The sequence below is a fragment of the Dryobates pubescens genome, chromosome 21 (assembly GCF_014839835.1).
Source record: "Dryobates pubescens isolate bDryPub1 chromosome 21, bDryPub1.pri, whole genome shotgun sequence".
Lineage (NCBI taxonomy): Eukaryota > Metazoa > Chordata > Aves > Piciformes > Picidae > Dryobates > Dryobates pubescens.
Window position 1 is genome coordinate 20810482 of NC_071632.1, and position 23741 is coordinate 20834222.

The following is a 23741-nucleotide window of genomic DNA, read 5'->3' on the forward strand; positions in this document are numbered from 1 at the left end:
AGCCCCCCAGGGCCCGGTTCTGGGGACCCCCCCCCCCCCGTGCTCCAGAGCCTTGCCCTTCCCCGGGGCTCGCTCTGACCCCTGACCCCCACTCCACGTGCTCCTGCCGCGAGCGAGCCGCTTCCGCTCTCCCACGGGTGCGCGCCGCGGGGGGCGTGGCCAAAGGGACAGGGGCGGGGTTGACAGTCAGGAGGGCGGGGTTATGCAAATAGAGCTCCAGCGGGGACCGGTTATGATAGAGCTTGGGCGTGGTCAACCAGCGAGGCGGAGGGAGCGGCGTGGTGACGTCGGCGCCGGGGGCGTGGTGACGTCGGCGCCGGGGGGGCGTGACCGACGTTCAGCGCTGCGCGCGCGCCTGGGGCCCGGCGGCGGCGGCGGCGGTGGCGGCGGGGGGAGGGCGGGAGGGGATGGGTTAGATCGAACCGGGACCGGAGAAAAAAGCCCAGGCGGAAAAGCAGCAAGAGCCTGGGGCTCGGGCGGTAGAACCTGCGCCCCTGCCCCCCAGGAAAGCCGAGGGGACCGGGAACGTTAATCCCGACCGGACGGACGGATCGGGGGGAGGGTCACAGGTCAGGAGCAGCCGATTCCCCGTCGGTAAGGTGAGGAGGAGCGCGAGCGGTCTGTGGTGGGCACCGGATTGCGCCCGGTGGTCCGGGGGGGGGGCGCGGATCCCCCCGCCACCCCCCGGGGGGGTCCGAGGCCTTTAGGCCGCTCCCCGGTGGGAAAGGTGAGGGCAGGCTCCGGGGGGTCCAGCCCCCGGGGGTGGGATCGCGTTTGGGGGGGTGGGCCGGGGCTGCCCTGTGAGCTGCCAGGCTCGCGGCGGTTCGGGGGGTGTCCTGCGGGGGCTGTGCGGGTCGCGGCTCCCTGGCGCTCGGAGGGCCGCGGGCTGTCAGCAGCAGGGGGCTCCCCCTCGGCAGCGCAGGGCTCCCCCTCGGCAGCGCAGGGCTCCCCCTCGGCAGCGCAGGGCTCCCCCTCGGCAGCGCAGGGCGCCCCGCGGAGCGCGGCCGGACGGGCCCCGCTGCCCGCCGGCAGGTGCGAGTGCTGCCTGGGGGCTGCCGGCTTGGGAAGCAGCCGGCAGCCAGACAGGGGGTGTTTAGGAGCCGGGAGTCAGCCTGAGTGTCAGTGTGCTGGAGGAGGCAGGAACGGAGGCAGGAACGGAGGGAGGAAAGGAGGCAGGAACGGAGGGAGGAAAGGAGGCAGGAACGGAGGGAGGAAAGGAGGCAGGAACGGAGGCAGGAACGGAGGGAGATCCTGAGGAAATGAGTCAGAGAGGTGGGGGGAAAGTTTTGGAGGGTCACTGGCGGTAGAGTGGGACCAGAGCAGTAAAGGGGCTGCGGTGCAGGGAGCCCTGCTGCAGAGTCAGCAGGACAGCCTCTGTGGGAAGGGAGCCAGGGCCCCCTGCTCCAAGGAGGACGTTGAGGTGCTGGAGCCAGCTCCAAGGAAGAGCATCTAGGCTCAGGAAGGGCCTTGGACAGAAGCCTTGTGAGGAGCAGCTGAGGGCCCTGGGGCTGCTTAGTCTTCAGAAGAGGAGTCTGAGGGGAGCCCTCGGCACCCTCTGCAACTGCCTGAAAGGAGGCTGGGGAGAGATGGGAGTTGGTCTCTTCTCACGTGGAACAAGCAACAGGACAAGAGGAAATGACCTCAGGTTGTGCCAGCTTGGGTGTGAGGAGCAATTTCTTGCAGAAGGGGTTCTCAGGCTGCCCAGGGAGGTGCTGGAGTCACCCTCCCTGGAGGCATCTAAAAGCCATGTGGAGGGAGGTGGTGCTGAGGGATGTGGCTGAGTGGCAGTGGTGTGCAGTTGGACCTGATCTCCAAGTCTGCTCCCAGGCTCAACAGTTCTGTGGTCCTGGGGTTCCAAGTGCCAGGGGTGAGTGGAATGTGGAGGGAAGGCCTCTGCCAGGGGGGCTGTGCACACCAGCAGCTTCCTGCCCCCTTGGGAGCCACAGCTCTGAGAGCATCACAGAAGGGTTTGGGTTGGAAAGGGCTGTAAAGATCATCTGATCCCGTGGGCAAGGACACTTCCCCCAGCCTCATCCACCCTGCCCTTGAGACCCTTCATGCAGAGGGCAGCCACAGCCTCTCTGGGCAGCCTGTTCCAGTGTCTCACCACCCTCTCCCCAGTCTCCAGTTTCAGTCCCCCCTCTTTCAGCTCCAACCCATTTCCCCTCACCCTGTCACTGCAGGCCCTTGCCCAGAGTCCCCCCCCAGCTCTCCTGTAGCCCCTTTCAGGTACTGGAAGCTCCTCTAAGGTTTCCCCAGAGCCTCCTCAGTGCCAGCTCTCTCATCCTGCCCCCCCAGGGGAGGTTCTCCAGCCCCCTGCTCACCTTCATGGCCTCCCCTGGACCCTCTCTGACCATCCCCTGCCCTTCCTGTGCTGGAGGCAGCAGAGCTGGACACTGCTTGCAGGGAGCTGCACTCTGGTGGTGCTGCAGGGACCCTTCCCTTTGCCTCATCCCCCTCATGCCTGGGGCAGTGTTCAGCTTAGATGAGGCTGGATGAAGGCTGAGGCTGTTTCCTGCTCTGATGAGAAGGAGGTGTTGGACTCCTGGGGTGCTGTGGTTGTGGGTTTGGGTTGGGAGAGCCCTGAGGAGAGGCTTGCTGCCTGCCTGCCACCTTCCTGGGCCCAGCCTCCACCCCTCCTGTCAGCAGGGGCTGCTGGAAGGCAAAACCTGAAGCTCCCCTTTGATGAGAGAGGCAAAGCTGAGGCATGAGCTCCCTCCCTGTGAGCCCCAGAGCTGTTGTGGCAGGGGACTAGGCTGATAGATGTGGGATTACAGGAGCTGTTGTGTAATGCAGAGAGGAGATTAGCTGGCTGGAGCTCAGGAGGAAGGAAAACACCCTGGGATTTGCTCTTCAGCCCAGCTCCCTCCAGCAGCACAGCTCTGCCCTTGCCAGCCTGCCCTGCTGCAGGTGCAGTCTCAGCACCAGAGCAGCAGGGCTCAGCTCTCCCCCTGGGGGTGTCACTGAAGGAGCTCTCTGAAGGCAGCTGCTGAGCTGCTCTGTGCTGGCCTCATTCAGTGGGCTGCCAGGGCCTGTGTGTGGCCTGGGCTCAGGTCATGATGGACAGAGAACTCCTCTGCCCCCTGGGTTTGAGGAGGAAAAGAGCTCTAGAAATAGCACAGCTACAGCAGGAGGGAGCTGCTGGGTCAGGAGGGAAGGGGAGGAGGGTGGCAGGCCAGGGAAGGGAGCAGCAGCAGTGCAGTGGTCCTGGGACCCCTCCTTCCTGCTGCACTTGGCTGATTGGTGGGGACAGACAGCTCTCCCCTGTCTGTCTGTCTGTCTGGGGAGGTGCAGAAGCCTTCTCCAGTTTCACAACAGGCTCCCTCCAGCTGGCTGTGGCAGTGTGGAGCCCTGGTGCTGGGCAGCACCACCCTGCCTGCCAGCTGCTGGCTGAGCCAGCAAGAGCAGAGGGCCTGGTCCCAGGTCCTGAGTGTAAGGCAGGGCTGGAGGCAGGTGGAGGCTGAGCTCCAGAAGTGTTCCTGGCTGTGATGTCTTCATGGAGCCACAGACTCAGAGCATGGCTGGGGGTGGAAGGGACCCCTAGAGATCAGCCAGCCCCTGCAGCCAGCAGGGAGAGCTGCAGCCAGAGCAGGCTGCTCACAGCCCCAACCAGCCTGAGCTGCACTGGTGCCAGGCAGGGGGCAGCTCCCAGCCCTCTGGGCAGCCTGGGCCAGGCTCTCAGCACCCCCAGTGGAAAAAAGACTCCTTCTCTGCAGTGTCAGTCTCCTGGCTTGGCTCAAACCATCAGCCCTTGTCCTGCCAGCACTGCTGTGGCCTCCCCCAGCAGCTCCCTGCCTGTGCTGAGCCCTCTGAGCTGCCCCAGCCCTGCAGGGAGGTCTCAGCAGAGGGGCAGGATCCCCTCCCTGCCCCTGCTGCCCACCCTGCTGGGGCTCAGCACAGGCTGGGCAGGCAGTGCTGGGTGCTGGCTCCCCTCCAGCTTCTCCCCCCCAGCACCCCCAGGTCCCCCTCCTCAGGGCTGCTCTGCATCCATTCCCCAGCCAGCCTGGACTGAGCCCAGAGGTTGCCCTGTGCCAGGTTTGTTGCTTCTGCAGGAGTGAGAGGAGCAGCAGGGGAGGCCTGGGGCATCACCAGGCAGCCCTGTGACCTGCTGCTTCCTCCTCTGCTGGACCTTCTCAAGCCAGAGAGTTGAAGGTGGTTGTGCTGAGTCCTTCTCTCTGTGTCCTGGGCTGCTGGCAGAGGCCTGGTGGCAGGGAGCAGCCCCTGGCCCCCTGCAGGATTCCCTGGGGGGAGCACAGCCTGCTGAGGCTGCTGCCAGGGGCAGTGGGTTCCAGCTGTGGCAGAGAGCTCTGCTGCAAGGGCAGGGCAGGGCAGGGCACTGTGGCCTCTCTGCTAACAGCTGAGTGAATCTTGTCTGGAGCCCTGGGAGGGGGATGCTGAGGGAATAATGGGGGCTGTTTGGAGGGGACAGTGTTGGAGCCAGGCTCTGGGGCTTGGCTGAGTGCCTTGGGCACTGTTTGGCTGCAGGGAGGAAGGAGCTCAGTGCTTTGCTGGTCTGAGGCTTCTGATCAGAGGTGATGAGAAAGGAAAGCATTTGGTTGTGTTGGTGGTGGGGATGACAGAGGCTCCCTCCTGGGAGGCCCTGCTGCTGGCTCCCCAAGCCCTGCTGCTGCAGCCTGGGCCCTGCTGAAAGCCAATCCCCCTGAGCTGAGTCACCTTACAGCCTCTCACCTTCCCCTCTGCTCTCAGGGAGCTCCTCCAGCTGCAGCTCTCCAGCTGCAGCTCTCCAGCTGCAGGCTCCTGTGTGAGGCAGGCTGCTGAGGTGGGAGGTTGGAGCCACGGTGAGGCTTTCATCTTAACTCCTGCTTGCTGCTCCCTGGCCTGAGCCACCAGGGCTGGTGCTGCCTCTGCTCCTTGTCCTTACCTCTGTCAGCATCAGCATCCTGCCTGGGGGGCAGTCCCTGCTGGCTGGTGCACACAGCCCAGGCCCAGCCTCCAGCACCTGGGGGTCAAAATGCCTCAGGAGCTGTAGGGAGGACTCTCTGGAGCAGGAAGCACAGTTCCTGAGAGCCAGAGGTAGGCTGTGGGCCTGCTGCCAGCCCCAGAGGCTTTAGGAACTGCTGTGTTGACATCTCTCAGGAGGAGCCCAGCAGCCAAATCCTCTTCCTGAGCTGGGAGCCCTTGGAGAGTGCTTTGGGTTGTTGCCCCCAGGGGTTTGTCAGGAAGATGGTGATGAGGGAGGCACAAACCTCCCTGGCTGCAGCTCTGTGTGCAGCTGCTCAGGAAACTGCTGCTGGGCTCTGGGCTGTGTTCTGGAAGCCTGCTGGAGCCTGGCAGTGACCTCAGAGCTATTTCTGAGCTGTGAGGAGGGTGGAAGTCTCTTCTAGGAGGCAAACAAGCCAAGAGAGGCTGGGAGCCAGCACAGCAATACTTGTGGTGCATCAGGGCTGATCTCCACAGCTCACTGCTGAGCCCAGCTCAAAGGGTGGTTGCAGAGTGGTGCCAGAAGGCACTGGGCAGGAGGGACCTCCTGCATGGCAAGGCAGCTCCACAGAGAAGGACCTGGCAGTGCTGGGGGACAGCAGGGTGCCCAGGAGCCAGCACTGAGCCCTCCTGGCCAAGGGTGTCCTGGGGGGCAGGGAGAAGAGTGTGGGCAGCAGGTTGAGGAAGGTTCTCCTCCCCCTCTGCTCTGCCCTGCTGAGGACACAGCTGGAGGACTGAGGCCTGTTCTGGGCTGCCCAGCTCCAGAGAGCCAGGGAGCTGCTGGGGAGAGCCCAGGGGAGGCTGGGGAGCTGCTGAGGGGCCTGGAGCAGCTCTGGGAGCAGCAAAGGCTGAGAGCCCTGGGGCTGAGAGCCTGCAGAAGAGCAGCCCCAGAGGGCAGCTGAGCAATGCTCAGCAAGAGCTGAAGGCAGCCTGGGGGGCAAGAGGCTGGGGCCAGGCTCTGCTGAGTGGTGCCCAGGGCCAGCACAAGGGCAGAGGGCACAGCCTGCAGCCCAGGAGGTTGCAGCTGAGCCAGGCAGAGTGGGAAATGGATGGGATCCCTCCTTGTGGGGCACTCTGCACCAGGCCAGACACTCCCTTGAGCTGAGAGGTGGCCTTGAGGGGAAGCCCTGGTGCCCAGCTCCTGTGGTGTTGCATCAGCCCTTTGGTGTTCTTAGGGCCCGGTGGTTCCCCTGCTGTTGGCTGTGGAGCAGCTCCCTGGGCAAACAGGCAGCAGGGGCTGGTTGCAGGGCGAGCATGGGAGGCTGCAGCAGCACATCAGGACAGTGCTGGCCCAGGCTGCTGGCCTGGCAGGGCAGTGTCTGCTGGCTGAGCCTGGGCAGTGTCCAGCCCAGGGCCAGAGTGCGAGTGAGGGAATGCTCTGGGTGCTGGCAGCCGGCGGTGTGTGGCTGAGGGGCTCCCAAGCCAGGGAGTGCCTGGGCCTGGCCGGAGCTGGGGCTGCTCCACTGCTGTCCAGCTGCTCCCTTCTCCAGCCCCCGTGCCATGGGCAGTGTCCTGGGGGAGAGACCTCCACAGCTCAGCTCTGTGTGTCCTGAAATCTCCCTCCCTGCTCAGACCACCGCCCCTCGTCCTGACCCAGCTCAGCCCCTGGAGCACTGAGGGCCTCAAAGGTCTCCCTGCAGCCTGCCCCTGCTGCACACAGCAGCATTTGCTCCTTGCTGTCTCACTGCCTCACCCTGGGCCCCTCCTGGCTGCACACAGTGCCCGAGCTGCAGGGGCTGGAGGCAGGGCTGCAGGGAGGGCTGCAGGGAGGGCTGCAGGGGCTGCAGGGAGGGCTGCAGGGCTGCAGGGGCTGGAGGCAGGGCTGCAGGGAGGGCTGCAGGGGCTGGAGGCAGGGCTGCAGGGAGGGCTGCAGGGAGGGCTGCAGGGGCTGCAGGGAGGGCTGCAGGGCTGCAGGGGCTGGAGGCAGGGCTGCAGGGAGGGCTGCAGGGGCTGGAGGCAGGGCTGCAGGGCTGCAGGGAGGGCTGCAGGGAGGGCTGCAGGGCTGCAGGCCCCAGAGGCAGGGCTGCAGGGCTGCAGGCCCCGGAGGCAGGGCTGCAGGGCTGCAGGCCCCGGAGGCAGGGCTGCAGGGCTGCAGGGCTGCAGGCCCCGGAGGCAGGGCTGCAGGGAGGGCTGCAGGGAGGGCTGCAGGGCTGCAGGCCCCAGAGGCAGGGCTGCAGGGCTGCAGGCCCCGGAGGCAGGGCTGCAGGGCTGCAGGCCCCGGAGGCAGGGCTGCAGGGGCTGGAGGCAGGGCTGCAGGCCCCGGAGGCAGGGCTGCAGGGCTGCAGGGCTGCAGGCCCCGGAGGCAGGGCTGCAGGGGCTGGAGGCAGGGCTGCAGGCCCCGGAGGCAGGGCTGCAGGGCTGCAGGGCTGCAGGCCCCGGAGGCAGGGCTGCAGGGCTGCAGGGCTGCAGGGCTGCAGGCCCCGGAGGCAGGGCTGCAGGGCTGCAGGGCTGCAGGCCCCGGAGGCAGGGCTGCAGGGAGGGCTGCAGGGAGGGCTGCAGGGCTGCAGGCCCCGGAGGCAGGGCTGCAGGGCTGCAGGCCCCAGAGGCAGGGCTGCAGGGCTGCAGGCCCCGGAGGCAGGGCTGCAGGGCTGCAGGCCCCGGAGGCAGGGCTGCAGGGGCTGGAGGCAGGGCTGCAGGCCCCGGAGGCAGGGCTGCAGGGCTGCAGGGCTGCAGGCCCCGGAGGCAGGGCTGCAGGGGCTGGAGGCAGGGCTGCAGGCCCCGGAGGCAGGGCTGCAGGGCTGCAGGGCTGCAGGCCCCGGAGGCAGGGCTGCAGGGCTGCAGGGCTGCAGGGCTGCAGGCCCCGGAGGCAGGGCTGCAGGGCTGCAGGGCTGCAGGCCCCGGAGGCAGGGCTGCAGGGCTGCAGGGCTGCAGGGCTGCAGGCCCCGGAGGCAGGGCTGCAGGGCTGCAGGGCTGCAGGCCCCGGAGGCAGGGCTGCAGGGAGGGCTGCAGGGAGGGCTGCAGGGCTGCAGGCCCCGGAGGCAGGGCTGCAGGGCTGCAGGCCCCGGAGGCAGGGCTGCAGGGCTGCAGGCCCCGGAGGCAGGGCTGCAGGGCTGCAGGCCCCGGAGGCAGGGCTGCAGGGCTGCAGGCCCCGGAGGCAGGGCTGCAGGGCTGCAGGGCTGCAGGGCTGCAGGCCCCAGGGCTGCCCAAGGCCCGAGCTGTGTGTGCTGCCTGCAGGTGATGCTGCTGGAGGATGCCCCTGACGGAGCGGCTGCGCGAGAGGACGTCGCGAGCCTTCTACAGCCACGGCCTGCGCTGCGCCTCCTACCCCATCCCCATCATCCTCTTCACTGCCCTCTGCATCCTGGCCTGCTGGTGAGTCACAGCCCCTGGCCTGCTGCTCCCTGCAGGGCTGCAGCCTCGGCAGCGTTCCCCTCCTGGCGGCTCCCGGAAGCTGCTCCTTGGTTTTCAGCCCGAGGCCGGAGGGGAGCTCCAGAGCTCACCCAGCCCAAGGCCCTGCCAGAGCACAGCCAGGCAGGTCCTGAGTACCTCCAGAGAGGGAGACTCCACACCCACCCTGGGCAGCCTGCTCCAGGGCTCTCTCATCCTCCTCCTGCTTCCATGGAGCTTCCTCTGCCTCAGCTTCCCCCACTGCCCCTTGTGCCCCTTGGGCATCCCCCAGCAGAGCCTGGCCCCAGCCTCTGGGCGCTCCCCCTGCACAGCTTTATCAGCAGCAAGGAGGTCACCCTCAGGCTGCTCCTCTCCAAGCTGCAGAGCCCTCAGCTCCCTCAGGCTGTCCTTGTGAGGAAGCTCTGCCCCTGCCTGCAGCATTGACAGACCTTTGTCTTTTTCTCCTGTGGGGCAACAGGGAAGGAAGGCAACTGGAGGCCATTTTCCCTTCTTCTGTGCCTTGTTCCTGGGGAGCAGAGCCCAGGCCCCCCCTGGCTGCAGCCTCCTTGCAGGGAGCTGCAGGGAGCCAGAAGGTCTCCCCTCAGCCTCCAGCCCCAACCCCCCCAGCTGCCTCAGCTGCTCCTCCCCTGCCCTGTTCCCCAGCCCCTTCCCCAGCTTCATTGCCCTTCCCTGGCCCTGCTCCAGCTCCTCACTGTCCTCCTTGGAGCAAGGGCCCCAAAACTGCCCCCAGGCCTCCCTGGTGCCAGGACATTGTGGGTGACATTGATCTTCATCATCTCACTCCCAGGGATCTCCCCCTGGCCTTTGCAGGGACTCTTGCCTGAGCCTGGGCTTTGCTTGTCCCTGGTGAGGTGGCCCAGAAGGAGCTGCTCCTCCTCAGCTCAGCTGACACCCAGCACTGCTCTTGGGCTTCCTGTGGCTCTGAAGATGACTTTTTAGCTGAAGAATGTGAGATCCAGCAGCTGGCTGTGAGAGGCAGGGCTGGGAGCCCTGCAGGGGCTGAGCCTTCCCTGGTGCTCATTGCTTGGCTGGAGCTCCAGGTCCTGCTGCTGAGGGCTGGCTGGAGGCAGAGCCCTCTGTGTGTGCACTTCCCTGGGGGTGCAGGCTGGGGCTGCTGGTGTGACAGCCACAGGGGCTGAGGTGCTCTCAGCCTCTCCAGCTTCCACACAGAGCCTCCTCTGGCACCACCTGATGAGGCCAGAAGGAAGCTCTGTGCCATGAGGCTCCTCTTCTGCTTGGCAGGGAGCACAGAGCACAGCCCTGGCAGCACAGAGCAGGGGGAATCTTCCCTTCCTCTGTGCAGGCTCTGCAGGGTCAGGGCAGAGCTCAGGAGCAGATCTGGCAGCATCACTAAGGTTGGGAAAGGCCTCTGAGATCATCAAGCCCAACCTTGTGTGTGTACTTAGCAGGCTGCCCAGGGCACTGCTGCTGCCAGGCTCTTCCCTCCCCTCTGCAAGGCTCCCTGGATCACTGCAGCTCCCTGGGCTCAGGCTCTGCTGGCTCTGGGGCACCTGGGCTGGAAATGGGCTGAAAGCTTCCTGCCCAGTCTGCAGAGTGGGGGTGGTAGCTATCTAGAGGCAAGATACCATCACCTCCCCTCTTACCTAAGACTTGGCAGCTCTCTGCTTCCCTTCATACTCACCAGCAGAGACTATTCTGGGGTGCTGGAGAGCTCAGCTTTGATTCTGAGGAGGAGGAGGAGGTTTGTAGCTCTGTGGTGTTGCCAGCTGCCTGGGGCTGACCTGGCACTTCTCCATCTTGGCCCTCTAAGCTGTCTTGGAACTATGTAAAGTAGCTGGGTGAACATTTTTGCTGGAGCCTGCCTCATGCCTGGTAACTGAGCTGCACTCCTCTGGCCTGCAGCCTGCAGCTCCAGCTGGGCTGTGTTCCCTTCAGTGTGGCTCTGCAGGAGGCTGGCAGGCTTCACTGCCCAGAGGCAGCCCAGAAGGGCCCAGAGCTTCCCCCTGAGCTTCCCTGCCACCTGCTTCAGGTCCAGCTTTTCCTCCCTGCTTCCTCTGGCCTGGTGACCAGCTCCTGTTCAGGTGGGAGCCTTTGTTCCTCATGGCCTGGCACAACTTGAGGCCACTTCCTCTGGGTTCCTTGGGGGAAGAGGTCAAATCCTCCCTGACTGCAGCCTCCTCCCAGGCAGCTGCAGGGCCTGTGGTGGCAAGGGAGCAAGAAGGAGTTTCAGAGCTGTGGTGGTGTTGTGCTGCTACTATCAAAAGCCCTTGGAGGCCCAATGCAAACCCTGGCAACAGTTCCAGTCTTGGGGGGAGATGAGGTGGTGAGGCTGGGGCTTGGCTCAGGGAGGCAGCCAGCTGAGCAGTCCTAGGATCATGGAAGGGTTTGGGTTGGAAGGGACCTCCAAAGCTCCCTGCACTGAGCAGGGACATCCTCCACTAGAGCAGGTTGCCCAGAGCCCTGTGGGGCCTCACCTTGACTCTCTCTTGCTTCCCTGGGCAGCCAGTTCCAGTGTCCCACCACCCTCCTGGTGCAGAGCTGGCTCCTGACATCCACTCTCCATCTGCCCTGCTCTCCCTCCAAGCCATTGCTCCTCATCCTCTCACTGCAGGCCTTTGCAATCAGTCCCTCTGCAGCCTTCCTGTAGCCCCCCTCAGGTCCTGGCAGGCAGCTCTGAGGTCTCCCTGGAGGGGAGGCTGAACAGCCCCAGCTCCCTCAGCCTGTGCTGGGGGAGGATGGTTGAGATGTGGCTGTGCTGGATGTCCCCAGCACTGCTGACTGAGGGCAGTGCTTTGGGGAGCTCCTGCAAGGGAGCAGCCCTGCTCCTGCCAGGATCCTGCCTCTCCCTTCCCCATGGAGGCAGCCCAGCTGCCCTGGGGGCTCAGCCCCTCTGCCCCTGTGCTGGGGCTCAGCCCCTCTGCCCCTGTGCTGGGGGCTCAGCCCCTCTGCCCCTGTGCTGGGGCTCAGCCCCTCTGCCCCTGTGCTGGGGGCTCTCAGCCCCTCTGCCCCTGTGCTGGGGGCTCTCAGCCCCTCTGCCCCTGTGCTGGGGCTCAGCCCCTCTGCCCCTGTGCTGGGGCTCAGCCCCTCTGCCCCTGTGCTGGGGGGCTCTCAGCCCCTCTGCCCCTGTGCTGGGGCTCAGCCCCTCTGCCCCTGTGCTGGGGGCTCTCAGCCCCTCTGCCCCTGTGCTGGGGCTCAGCCCCTCTGCCCCTGTGCTGGGGGCTCTCAGCCCCTCTGCCCCTGTGCTGGGGGCTCTCAGCCCCTCTGCCCCTGTGCTGGGGCTCAGCCCCTCTGCCCCTGTGCTGGGGGCTCAGCCCCTCTGCCCCTGTGCTGGGGGCTCTCAGCCCCTCTGCCCCTGTGCTGGGGGCTCTCAGCCCCTCTGCCCCTGTGCTGGGGGGGCTCAGCCCCTCTGCCCCTGTGCTGGGGGGGCTCAGCCCCTCTGCCCCTGTGCTGGGGGGGCTCAGCCCCTCTGCCCCTGTGCTGGGGGCAGGGTCTTGTTCTTCACAGCCATGCATTGGGGTTTTTGAGCTCTTCTGTCTACAGGCCTCATTAAGCCCAAAGCACAACCTGCCTTGCTTGTCTCCTACCCCCAGTTACCCCCTGCTGAAGCTGCCCCTGCCTGGCACAGGCCCTGTGGAGTACAGCACCCCGGTGAAGGACTACAGCCCCCCCGAGCCCGGCCCGCAGCCCGGGGACCTGGAGCGGCCTGACTGGGTGAGTGCTCTGCTGGGGCAGAGAGCAACCTCCTGAAGGTCAGCAAGGGCAGGTGTAGGGTCCTGCATCTGAGGAAGAACAACCCCAGGGGTCAGTGCAGGCTGGGGAAAGGGTCTGGGAGTGCTGGTGGCCAGCAGCATGGCCATGAGCCAGCAGGGTGCCCTCGGGGCCAAGAAGGACAATGGTCTCCTGGGCTGCATGAGGAAGAGTGTGGCCAGTGAGTCCAAAGAGGTTCTCCTCCTCCTCTAACACTGGTGAGGCCACATGTGGAGCACTGGGTCCAGTTCTGGGCTCCCCAGTTCTGGGCTCCCCAGTTCAGGACAGGGAACTGCTGGAGAGGGCACAGCACAGGGCTGCAAAGGGGATTAGAGGACTGGAACCTCTTAGGAAAGGATGAGGGACTTGGGGCTTTTAGTATGGACAGGAGAAGGCTGAGGGGGATCTCAGCAATGCTGAGCAATACTTCAGGGGTGGCTGTCAGGAGGATGCCACCAGGCTTTGTTCTGTGGTGCCCAGGGACAGGACAAGGGGCAGTGGGCACAAACTTGGGCATGAGAAGTTCCTTATGAGCATGAGGAGGAACTTCTTTAACTGAAGGCTGCTGGAGGCCTGGAGCAGGCTGCCCAGAGAGGTGGTGGAGTCTCCATCTCTGGGGAGATTCCAGCCCCACCTGGCTGTGACCTGCTGAGGTCACCCTGCCTTGGCAGGGCTTGGACTCTGAGCTCCAAGAGGTCCCTTCCAGCCCCTGTCACTGTGTGATTCTCTGACTCCCTGCTCTTCCTTCCACCCACAGATACAGCAGGGGCTGGGAGCCTCTGCCTCCCCAGCAGGGCAGACTGATGGCAGGGTGCTCAGTGGCCTCCCCAGCAGGGCAGACTGATGGCAGGGTGCTCAGTGGCCTCCCCAGCAGGGCAGACTGATGGCAGGGTGCTCAGTGGCCTCCCCAGCAGGGCAGACTGATGGCAGGGTGCTCAGTGGCCTCCCCAGCAGGGCAGACTGATGGCAGGGTGCTCAGTGGCCTCCCCAGCAGGGCAGACTGATGGCAGGGTGCTCAGTGGCCTCCCCAGCAGGGCAGACTGATGGCAGGGTGCTCAGTGGCCTCCCCAGCAGGGCAGACTGATGGCAGGGTGCTCAGTGGCCTCTCCCTGGGGAGCCCTCTCGTGGCTCACCTCAGCCCCAGCCCGGGAGAGCAAACCCAAGGCTGCCGTTGCCCCTGCTGAGGTCGCCCAGCCCTGCTCTGGCTGTGCTGAGCTCCCCTCACTCTCCCTCTGCTTCTCCCCACAGTATGTTGGTGCTCCTGTGGCCTACATCCAGCAGGTCCTGGTGAAGGCCACGGTGTCCCCCTGGCAGAAGAGCTTCCTCGCCGTGGACGTGTTCCGCGCGCCCCTCTCCCGAGCCTTCCAGCTGGTGGAGGAGATCAGGAACCATGCCCTGAGGGACAGGTGACTGCTGCCAGCAGGCTGTGCTCCCTCTCCACTCCTGCTCACGCTCACCTCCTCAGTCACTGCCTCCTAAAGCTGCTTCTCAGCTTCCAGCTGGGAACATCCCCAACCTGAAGGGAGGATGGGAGCTGCCTGCTGCTGAGTGGCCTCCTGTCTGTCCTGCATGGGCAGCTGGCCTGCACAGCCTCTGTGCTGACACCTTGCCTGTCCCCTGGGCACTGCCAGCCACAGAGTCACTTTGCTTGGAAAACACCTTCAAGATCATCCAGCTCAGCCCCTCTCTAACTGCCACAGCTGGTGCTAAGCCATGGCCCTCAGCACCACTGGCACTCTGAAGGCCCCCCAGGGCTGAGCACTCAGCCACCTCCCTGGCAGCCTCTTCCAGCTGGAGAATTTCTCAGTGAAGAAATTTCTTCTGATGTCCAAACTTAGCCTCCCCTGAGGCAACCTGAGGCTATCTCCTCTGGTCCTGTCCCTTGTTCCTAGGGAGCAGAGCCCAAGCCCCCCCTGGCTCAACCTCCTTGCAGGGAGCTGCAGGCAGCCAGAAGGTCTCCCCTCAGCCTCCTCTTCCCCAGGCTCAGCACCCCCAGCTCCCTCAGCTGCTCCTCCCCAGCCCTGCTCTGCAGACCCTTCCCCAGCTCGGTTGCCCTTCCCTGGCCCTGCTCCAGCTCCTCAATGTCCTTCCTGGAGTGAGAGCCCCAAAACTGACCCCAGGATTGGAGCTGTGGCCTCCCCAGTGCCCAGCCCAGGGGCACAATCCCTGCCCTGCTCCTGCTGTGAGTGTGGAGCTTGTCCTAGCAGCTCACAGAGCCTTGGCACTGCCATGCAGGCTGCTTCCAGCTCACCTTCCCCTTTACCATGTGTAACTAGGGAGTAATCTCTGCAGGGGCACCAAGTACCAGCTGGAACCAACTTGCTCCAAGGACCTGTCTTGTCTCCTCATCAGCTTCCCCTGGAGCTGGCCTTGGTGCACATGGAAGCAGAACTCAGCTTAGCAAAGCAGCAGCAGAAGCAGACCTGGGCCCTGGGCCTCGGGCTCTGCTCTTGGGGACTGCCCCTAGCTCTGAGATGAGTCCTGGAGGCTCAGGGTGCAAGGTCAGCTTGGATGGGGCTTTGAGCAGCCTGATCTAGTGGAAGGTGTCCCTCAGTTGGAACTGGATGATCTTTAAGGTCCTTTCTAAGCCAAAGCATTCTCTGGTTCTCTGGGCTGCAGGGATGCTGGTGTCCCTCCTGGCAGCTGCTTTGGGCAGGCTCCAAGTTCAGTGCTGCTGATGTCCTGAGCATGGCAACAGTGATTCTTTCAGACTCAAGAGTGGTCAGGCACTGGGATGTGCTGCCCAGGCAGGTGCTGGAGTCACCATCCCTGGAGGCCTTCAAGAAGCCTTGGGACGTGGCACCTGGGGTCGTGGCTTGCTGGCCACGGTGGGCTGGATGGGCTTGGAGGTCTCTTCCAGCCCAAACAATTCTGTGGTTCTGGTCTCTAAGAGCCCTCTGCACACCTTCAGTACTCCACCTCAGGAGGGCCAGTGAGGATCTCTGTAGACCTTCTCCTTGCTTGTGTGGCAGGCAGTTTGTGGAGGAGTTTAAGGGCTTGGAAGGGGAGTTGCAGGCAGAGTTTCTCTGGAGGCATCTTAAATGTGCAGCTGTGGCACCGAGGCTGAGTGCAGAGTGAAACCTGAGCAGCCAGAGGGCCTGCAGGGAGCTGAGAATGGAGCCCTGGAGCCTTCACCCTGCCGGGTGGGGTCCCGGCCTGGGGCTCCTGGGGCTCGGCTCGGAGGAGCCCTGGCAGGGCCCAGGGGCATGGCCCGGAGCGCCCCGGCCCCAGCGGCCTCTGCAACCTTTGCCTTTCAGTGCTGGTGTGAAGAGCCTGGAGGAGGTCTGCCTGCAGGTGACAGATCTGCTGCCTGGCCTCAGGAGGCTGCGGGGCCTGCTGCCCGAGCACGGCTGCCTGCTGCTGTCCCCGGGCAACTTCTGGCACAACGACCGCGAGCGCTTCGGCGCCGACCCCGACATCCTCAGGACCATCCAGCAGCACGAGCCAAAGGCTCTGCACACCTCAGCCACTCTCAAAGGTGAGGCCTGGGGCTGCTGCACCGCCTCTGGGGTTGGCCCCCGCTCCCACAGGGGCAGAGCAGGTGTGGTGCCCTTGGGTCCTGAGGGAGCTTTGCAGGTGTCGGGAAGCTGCTGAGAGAAGAGTGAGAGGAGAGGGTTTGGAGCCCTGCAGGCAGCTGCTTTGAAGGTTATGTTCTGAGCATCCAGAGGTTCTCCTCCTCCCACTCTGCTCTGCCCTAGGGAGGCCACAGCTGGATGACAGGGTCCAGTTCTGGGCTCCCCAGCTCCAGAGAGGCAGGGAACTGCTGGGGAGAGTGCAGGGCAGGCTGGGGAGCTGCTGAGGGGCCTGGAGCAGCTCTGGGAGCAGCCAAGGCTGAGAGCCCTGGGGCTGAGAGCCTGCAGAAGAGCAGCCCCAGAGGGCAGCTGAGCAATGCTCAGCAAGAGCTGAAGGGAGCCTGGGGGGCAGAGGCTGGGGCCAGGCTCTGCTGAGTGGTGCCCAGGGACAGCACAAGGGGCAGAGGGCACAGATGCCCAGCTGGCCATTGTGACCCTGGGCAAGCTGCTGGGGGTGGATGGCCTGGCTGACCTCCAGAGGTGCCTTCCAGCCCCACCATGGTTGTGGACTCTGTGAGAGCTCATGGGCTAGGATTGGAGGGCAGACCTTGCCTGCTGCAGGCCACCCAGGCAGGAAGAAGAGGAGGACAACATCCCCACAGACAGCAGTGATTAAAGGGAGTTTCCCATGGTTTAGGTCATGCCCATTGGCTCTTGTGCTGCCACTGAGAAGAGAAGGCTCCAGGGAGACCTTAGGGCAGCCTCCCAGTAGCTGAAGGCTGCCTACAGGAAAGCTGAAGAGGGACTTTTTACAAGGGCTTGTGGTGGTAGAATGAGGGGGGATGGATTGGAGCTGGAAGAGGGGAGACTGAGGCTGGAGCTGGGGAAGAAATTGTTGAGAGTGAGGGAGGTGAGACCCTGGCACAGGTTGCCCAGGGAGGCTGTGGCTGCCCTCTCCCTGGAGGTGCTCAAGGCCAGGCAGCCTGGGCTAGTGTGAGGTGTCTCTGCCCATGGCAGGGGGGTTGGAACTGGATGATCTTGAAGGTGCCTTCCAGCCCAAAGCATCTGTGATGCTTCTTCCCCACCATCAGGTACTCAGCCCCACCAGGGCTCCCCAGGCACTGTGAAGGTGCTTCCTGTAAGACCACAGCTCTCCTGCAGCTCCTGTGCCCCATCCTCCCTGTCTTGCTGTGATCCTGGTGTTTTGCTCATGCTGTCTGGTTGCAGATCTGTTGTTTGGGCTGCCTGGGAAGTACAGTGGGGTGAGCCTCTACAACAGGAGGAGAGTGGTGTCCTACACCGTCACGCTGGCCTTGCAGCGCTACGATGCCAGGTGAGCAGCTTCAGCCCCGCTGCCTCAGCGTGGCCTGGGGGCTCCTGCCCGTGCTGCAGGCCACCAGGATGCTGCCTGGGGGGAGCACTTGCTGTGTTGTAGGGCAGTAACATACTCCCAAGCTGTCAGCTGCTCTTCACAAAGGTACAGAACACCCAGAGCTGCCCCTGGGGCTCCTCAGGTGATGGCTCCCTCTGCACAGAGCTCAGTGTCGCAGCCAGGGTCTGGCTGGTCCTGTGCTGACCCAGTTCCTGGAGCACAGAGCAGTTTGCTTTCCAGTAGGCACAGATTCAGCTGGTACCAGCTGTGAAAGCCCTTCAGCACTGCTGGCAAAGCCACTTGGATTGAGTGGCTCTGCAGAGGAAACACTGCTCAGGATTCCCCACGGGATGCCTGGGACAGAGTGGGCAGCACAGGCACTGGGACTTGCTCTGCTGCTGCTCCTGCAAGAGCCCTTCAGCCTCCAGGACTGCCCTGTAGCACCTGCCTGGAGAAGAGGAGGCTGAGGGGAGACCTCCTGACTCTCTCCAACACCCTGATAGGAGGCTGGAGCCACATGGGGGTTGGTCTTTTCTCTGAAGGAACAAGTGACAGGATGAGAGGAGATGGTCTCAGGTTGCCCCAGGGGAGGTTTAGGTTGGACATGAGGAGCAATTTCTTGTCCTTGAGGGCTGTCCAGGCCTGGCCCAGGCTGCCCAGGGCAGTGGTGCAGTCTCCAGCCCTGGAGGGGTTTCCAAGCTCTGGAGCTGTGGTGCTGAGGGCCATGGTTGGGGCTGCCCTGGCAGGGCTGGGGGCCATGGTTGGTGCTGCCCTGGCAGTGCTGGGGCCATGGTTGGTGCTGCCCTGGCAGTGCTGAGGGCCATGGTTGGTGCTGCCCTGGCAGTGCTGAGGGCCATGGTTGGTGCTGCCCTGGCAGTGCTGGGGCCATGGTTGGTGCTGCCCTGGCAGTGCTGGGGCCATGGTTGGTCTCAGTGAGGTTAAAGGTCTCTCCCAAGCCAAACCAGTCTGTGATTCCATGGTGTTCAAATGCTGACAGAGTCCAGGGCTGGGAGGCTGCCCCAGCACAGCTGTGTCGAGTGCAGCGTGGGCCACAAGAGGCCTGCAGCAGGGCCTGGAGACAGCTGTCTCAGTGTGTGAATCCCTCAGCTGTGTGCTGGGCAGGGTGCAGCTGAGCCCTGTGCTTGCCTCCCCAGCTTCCTGGGCAGCCTGCGCGCTCGCCTCAAGCTGCTGCACCCCAGCCCCAACTGCTCGCTGCGGGAGGACAGCATCGCCCACGTCCACTTCAAGGAGGAGATCGGCATCGCCGAGCTGATCCCCCTGGTCACCACCTACATCATCCTCTTCGCTTACATCTACTTCTCCACACGTAGGTGTGGGGTGCAGAGCCCCGAGGGGCAGGGGCAGTTGTGCCCGGCCTCGGGGCGCGCGCCGGGGAGGCCCTTCCCCAGGCCGGGGAAGAGAGGCTCCTGGCTGGCAGCCTCCTGTGTCAGCAGGGGAGGTGCTGCTGGTGGGATCTGACCCTCACCTGCCACCTGGAGAGCTGGCAGCCCCTGTGATCTCTTCTGAGGGGTCTTCTGCCAGGGGCAGCTTTAAATCCCAGAATGATCACGTTTTGTCCAGCTCAGGGGGACTGACTCATTGTCAGATCAAACACATCTTCTGGCCTGGTGGTTCAGCCCTGACCAGTCCCAGCCCTGGCCTGGTGGTTCAGCCCTGACCAGCCCCATCCCTGGCCTGGTGGTTCAGCCCTGACCAGTCCCAGCCCTGGCCTGGTGGTTCAGCCCTGACCAGCCCCATCCCTGGCCTGGTGGTTCAGCCCTGACCAGCCCCATCCCTGACCTGGTGGTTCAGCCCTGACCAGTCCCAGCCCTGGCCTGGTGGTTCAGCCCTGACCAGCCCCATCCCTGACCTGGTGGTTCAGCCCTGACCAGCCCCATCCCTGGCCTGGTGGTTCAGCCCTGCCCAGCCCCAGCCCTGGCCTGGTGGTTCAGCCCTGCCCAGTCCCAGCCCTGGCCTGGTGGTTCAGCCCTGACCAGCCCCAGCCCTGGCCTGGTGGTTCAGCCCTGACCAGCCCCATCCCTGACCTGGTGGTTCAGCCCTGCCCAGCCCCAGCCCTGGCCTGGTGGTTCAGCCCTGCCCAGCCCCAGCCCTGGCCTGGTGGTTCCTGTTGGGGTGCCCTGGCAGTGCTGCTCTGGCACCAGTCTGGGCCCCCAGCCACAGGCTGTCCTCTGCCCCGTGTTACGAGGCAGGTAGAGCTGCAGAGCGTGAAGCTGGCTGCTGCAGGCAGGCAGGCAGGGGAAGCCTTGCTCCTGTGCTGTGCTGCTGGGTGACCAGGCCTGTGTGCTGCTCCCCAGGGAAGATCGACATGGTGAAGTCCAAGTGGGGCCTGGCGCTGGCGGCGGTGGTGACGGTGCTCAGCTCCCTGCTCATGTCCGTCGGGCTCTGCACGCTCTTCGGCCTGACGCCCACCCTGAACGGAGGGTATGCTTCCCCCTGCCTCCAGAGGGGCCAGGGGCTGGGCACAGCGGTGCAAAGCAGCTCTTGAATGCCTCGAGGTCACAGAACAGGTTGGGAGAGACCCTCGGGGTCACCGAGGTCTTAGAGGCTTCGCCTGCAAGAGGGGAGACTGAGGCTGGAGATCGGGAGGAAGTGCCTTGCAGTGAGGGGGGTGAGGCACTGGAACAGGGTGCCCAGGAAGATGCCCCCTCCCTAGAGGTCTTCAAGAACAGGTTGGATGAGGCCTTGGGCACCCTGGGCTAGTGGAAGGTGTCCCTGCCCGTGGCAGAGGGGTTGGAGCCAGAGGTAACTCCGATTCTCCCAACCCAGAGCAGGCAGCAGGTGCTGCAGCTCTGCAGAGCTGTGCTGTTGAAGCCCAGAGCCTTCCCTCGCTGTGCAGTGCTGCTGTCAGCAGGCAGCCAGATGCCTGCTCTGGCTGTTTCCTCACCTGCACTCTGTGTTTGCTGCTCAGCTTCTTCCCTCTTGTTCTTGGGCCACAGATCTCATTCTCCATTCTGGTTCTCTTCCCTCCAGAGAGATCTTCCCATACTTGGTGGTGGTGATTGGCCTGGAGAACGTGCTGGTCCTCACCAAGTCTGTTGTCTCCACTCCTGTGGACCTGGAGGTGAAGCTTCGCATCGCCCAAGGTACTGCACCTGCTCTGGGGGACCTGCAAGAGACAGCCAGGAGAGCCCTGGGGCTGGGAAGTGGGGAATGACCTTAGTCCTGTGAGGGAAGCCAGAACCCTGTGTGCTGAGGGGGAGCTGGTTTGGTCTGCCAAGGTCTGATACAGCCTGGAGCTGTGGGCACTGCTTCCTCAGGTCAGTGTCTCGAGTTCTGGCTAAACAAGCTCCAAAAAGGGTTGGCAAGAGAGGCCTCTGGGCCCTGCTGTGGACACTCAGCACCTTCTGGGCCCTGCTGTGGACACTCAGCACCTTCTGGGCCCTGCTGTGGACACTCAGCACCTTCTGGGCCCTGCTGTGGACACTCAGCACCTTCTGGGCCCTGCTGTGGACACTCAGCACCTTCTGGGCCCTGCTGTGGACACTCAGCACCTTGGCCTCTCATGTCTTGAGGTCAGAAGTTCTGCTGAGTCTGTGATAAATTTTCTCAGTGCACTCTGTTCCTGCATAAGGATTTGAGTGTGCTCAAACCATGGATAATGAAGGTTGAGGGCTTAAAAGATGTTTCTAAACATGAGAGGAGAGAGATTCTGGAGTGATGTGTAGAAAACCTGCCTGCTTCTGAAAGGAGCAGTGGTTTGTGTCCAGGATCAAACCTCAGTGCTCTGCCAGGCTTCCCAAGCTCTGTGTTGCCCTGTGCAGCACCCTCCTGGCAGTGCTGGGAGCTGAGAGTCCTCCTGAGCTGCCTTTGCAGTTAGTGACAGTCCCACTAACAAAGGCACTGGGAGGTTGTCCAGCCCCTGGGCTTAGATGTTCAAAAGAGATCAGAAGGATTCCAGCCTGGAAGTGCCTTTTGGGGCCTGGTGTATCCAGATGCCCAGTTCTGGGGCAGGGAAAGTGCTGTGCTTGTGGCTGTCCCCTGCTGACCAGCCTCCTCTCACCTGGCTCTGCACCTTCTTCCTCCAGGCCTGAGCAATGAGAGCTGGTCCATCATGAAGAACATGGCAACAGAGCTTGGGATCATCCTGATTGGGTACTTCACCCTGGTCCCAGCCATCCAGGTGAGTGTGGCTGAGCAGTGCAGCCAGGCATGGCTGAGTGCTGAGTCACTTAAGGAAGGGACCTCTGGAGATCTCTAACAATGAGAAATGGGAGGAGGATCAGAGTCCCAGCAGGGAGGGGTTGGGAGGGACCTCTGGAGCTCACCCAGTCCAAGCCCTGCTCCAGCAGGGCACCCACAGCAGCTTGCCCAGGAGCACAATGCCCGGGGCGGGGTGGAAGCTCTCCTGCCTCTGTGGGCAGCCTGGGACAGGCCTCCAGCACCCTCACACCAAAGAACTTTCTCCTCCTGTTCAGGTGGAACCTCCTGGGTTGCAGTTTGTGCCCTGTAGTGTTCTGCCACCTGTGATGCCACCCAGCCTCTCTTTCCTCGGAGGCAGAGCTGCACAGGGATGCTGTCTGTTAAAGCCTGGTGGCAGCTGTGCTGCAGGCTGGCCTCTGCCCCTTATCCTTGTCCCTGAGAGGGAAGGACACTGCACAGATAAGGTGCTGCACAGATAAGGTGCTGTATGTGCCTGGCAGAGTCCAAGGAACCTGGCAGGAGGAGAGCCAGGCCAGGAAATCCAACAGGGACCTCCCCTCCTGCTGCCAGGGGCAGCTCAGGGGCTGGGGGCTGCAGGGAGCAGCAGGAAGGAGGCTTTGTGCTGACAGCCCAGAGGGCCAACCACATCCTGGGCTGCAGCAAGAGATGCATGGCCAGCAGGTCAGGGAGGTGATTCTGCCCCTCTGCTCTGCTCTGGTGAGACCCCAGCTGCAGAACTGCAGCCAGCTCTGGTGCCCCCAACACGAGAAGGACCTGGAGCTGTTGAAGAGGGTCCAGGGGAGGCCATGAAGATGCTCAGAGGGCTGGAGCACCTCTGAGAGAGCTGGGGCTGCTCAGCCTGGAGAAGAGAAGGCTCCAAGAGACCTTACAGAGGCATTCCAGTAGCTGAAGGGGGCTGAAGGAGAGCTGGGGAGGGACTTCTTACAAGGGCTTGTAGTGACTGGATGAGAGCAATGGACTGGAGCTGGAGGAGGGCAGATTTAGACTGGAGATGAGGAAGCAATTCTTCAGAGTGAGGGTGGGCAGACACTGGCACAGGCTGCCCAGGGTCCAACCTTTAGTGTTTGCCAAGGTCCCCTTCTGCAGTCAGAGCAGCTCCCAGCTAAGCACTGTGTCCTGCCTGCAGGAGTTCTGCCTCTTTGCTGTGGTGGGGCTGGTGTCTGACTTCTTCCTGCAGATGTTCTTCTTCACCACCGTGCTGTCCATCGACATTCGCCGCATGGAGGTAAGGAGCCAGGGCCTTGCCTGGGGGATTCCCTCTCTGCTGGGGGGAGAAGGACCAAGCTGCTGAATCTGTGTGCTGGTTACACCCCCGGGGGTGGGACGGGAGAGCTGCTGGGACAGCACACCCCCAGGCACCGGCACCGCGGAGGGCTGGGGCAGAGGTGCTGCAGGGAGCCAGGAGTGGCCGGGTGGAGAAGTCTGTGCCGGAGGGTGGCTGGGGCTGGGCTGGGGGTGGAGCTGTGCTCTGCACCTGGGATCCATCCTGTGCCAGGGGCAGCTCCTCCAGGGCTGGGGGTGGAGCTGTGCTCTGCACCTGGGATCCATCCTGTGCCAGGGGCAGCTCCTCCAGGGCTGGGGGTGAAGCTGTGCTCTGCACCTGGGATCCATCCTGTGCCAGGGGCAGCTCCTCCAGGGCTGGGGCTGGGCTGGGGGTGAAGCTGTGCTCTGCACCTGGGATCCATCCTGTGCCAGGGGCAGCTCCTCCGGGGCTGGGGGTGAAGCTGTGCTCTGACCTGGGATCCATCCTGTGCCAGGGCAGCTCCTCTGGGGCTGGGGGTGAAGCTGTGCTCTGCACCTGGGATCCATCCTGTGCCAGGGGCAGCTCCTCCGGGGCTGGGGGTGAAGCTGTGCTCTGACCTGGGATCCATCCTGTGCCAGGGGCAGCTCCTCCGGGGCTGGGGGTGAAGCTGTGCTCTGCACCTGGGATCCATCCTGTGCCAGGGGCAGCTCCTCCGGGGCTGGCCTGGGGGTGAAGCTGTGCTCTGCACCTGGGATCCATCCTGTGCCAGGGGCAGCTCCTGGGGGCTGGGGGTGAAGCTGTGCTCTGCACCTGGGATCCATCCCGTGCCAGGGGCAGCTCCTGGGGGCTCTGACGGCTTCCTCCCCGCAGCTGGCGGATCTGAACCGGCGGCTGCCGCCCGAGGCCTGCCTGCCGCCGCCGAAGCCCAGCGGCCGCCCCCCGCGCCACGAGCGGCAGCCGGCCCTGCGGCCTGCCACCCCCCACACCATCACCCTCCAGCCCTCCTCCTTCCGCAACCTGCGCCTGCCCAAGCGCCTCAGGGTCATCTACTTCTTCGCCAGGACCCGGCTGGCCCAGAGGCTCATCATGGTATGGCCGCCTGCTGCGGGGCCCTGCTCCGGCAGCACAGCGCTGGGGAGGCAGCTCTGCAGCTCCCCCAGCCCTGCCCCAGCAGGGCACCCACAGCACCCAGCCCAGGGGCACAGTGCCCAGGGGGGGTTGGAAGCTCTCCACACCAGGAGCCTCCACAACCTCTCTGGGCAGCCTGGGACAGGGCCTGGGACTTCCTCCTCCTGTTCAGGTGGAACCTCCTGGGCTCCAGTTTGTGCCCTCTGCCCCTTGTGCTGTCCCTGGGCACCACTCAGCAGAGCCTGGCCCCAGCCTCTTGCCCCCCAGGCTGCCTTCAGCTCTTGCTGAGCATTGCTCAGCTGCCCTC

The 23741-nt window shown here is 64.1% G+C and overlaps 1 protein-coding gene across 1 annotated transcript in view; it reads left to right on the forward strand.

The window, feature by feature from the left end:
* Positions 1-407: 407 nt before the first annotated feature.
* Positions 408-23741, forward strand: part of SCAP (SREBF chaperone) — a 33556-nt gene continuing 10222 nt past the window's right edge. The window contains exons 1-12 of the mRNA XM_054171468.1: positions 408-599; positions 8116-8253; positions 11841-11961; positions 13246-13403; positions 15255-15475; positions 16737-16842; positions 18036-18208; positions 19197-19323; positions 19873-19985; positions 20928-21022; positions 22190-22288; positions 23177-23395. Of these exons, the coding sequence (XP_054027443.1) occupies positions 8132-8253; positions 11841-11961; positions 13246-13403; positions 15255-15475; positions 16737-16842; positions 18036-18208; positions 19197-19323; positions 19873-19985; positions 20928-21022; positions 22190-22288; positions 23177-23395 (1554 nt within the window). The 5' untranslated portion in view covers positions 408-599; positions 8116-8131. The remainder of the gene's footprint in view (positions 600-8115; positions 8254-11840; positions 11962-13245; positions 13404-15254; positions 15476-16736; positions 16843-18035; positions 18209-19196; positions 19324-19872; positions 19986-20927; positions 21023-22189; positions 22289-23176; positions 23396-23741) is intronic.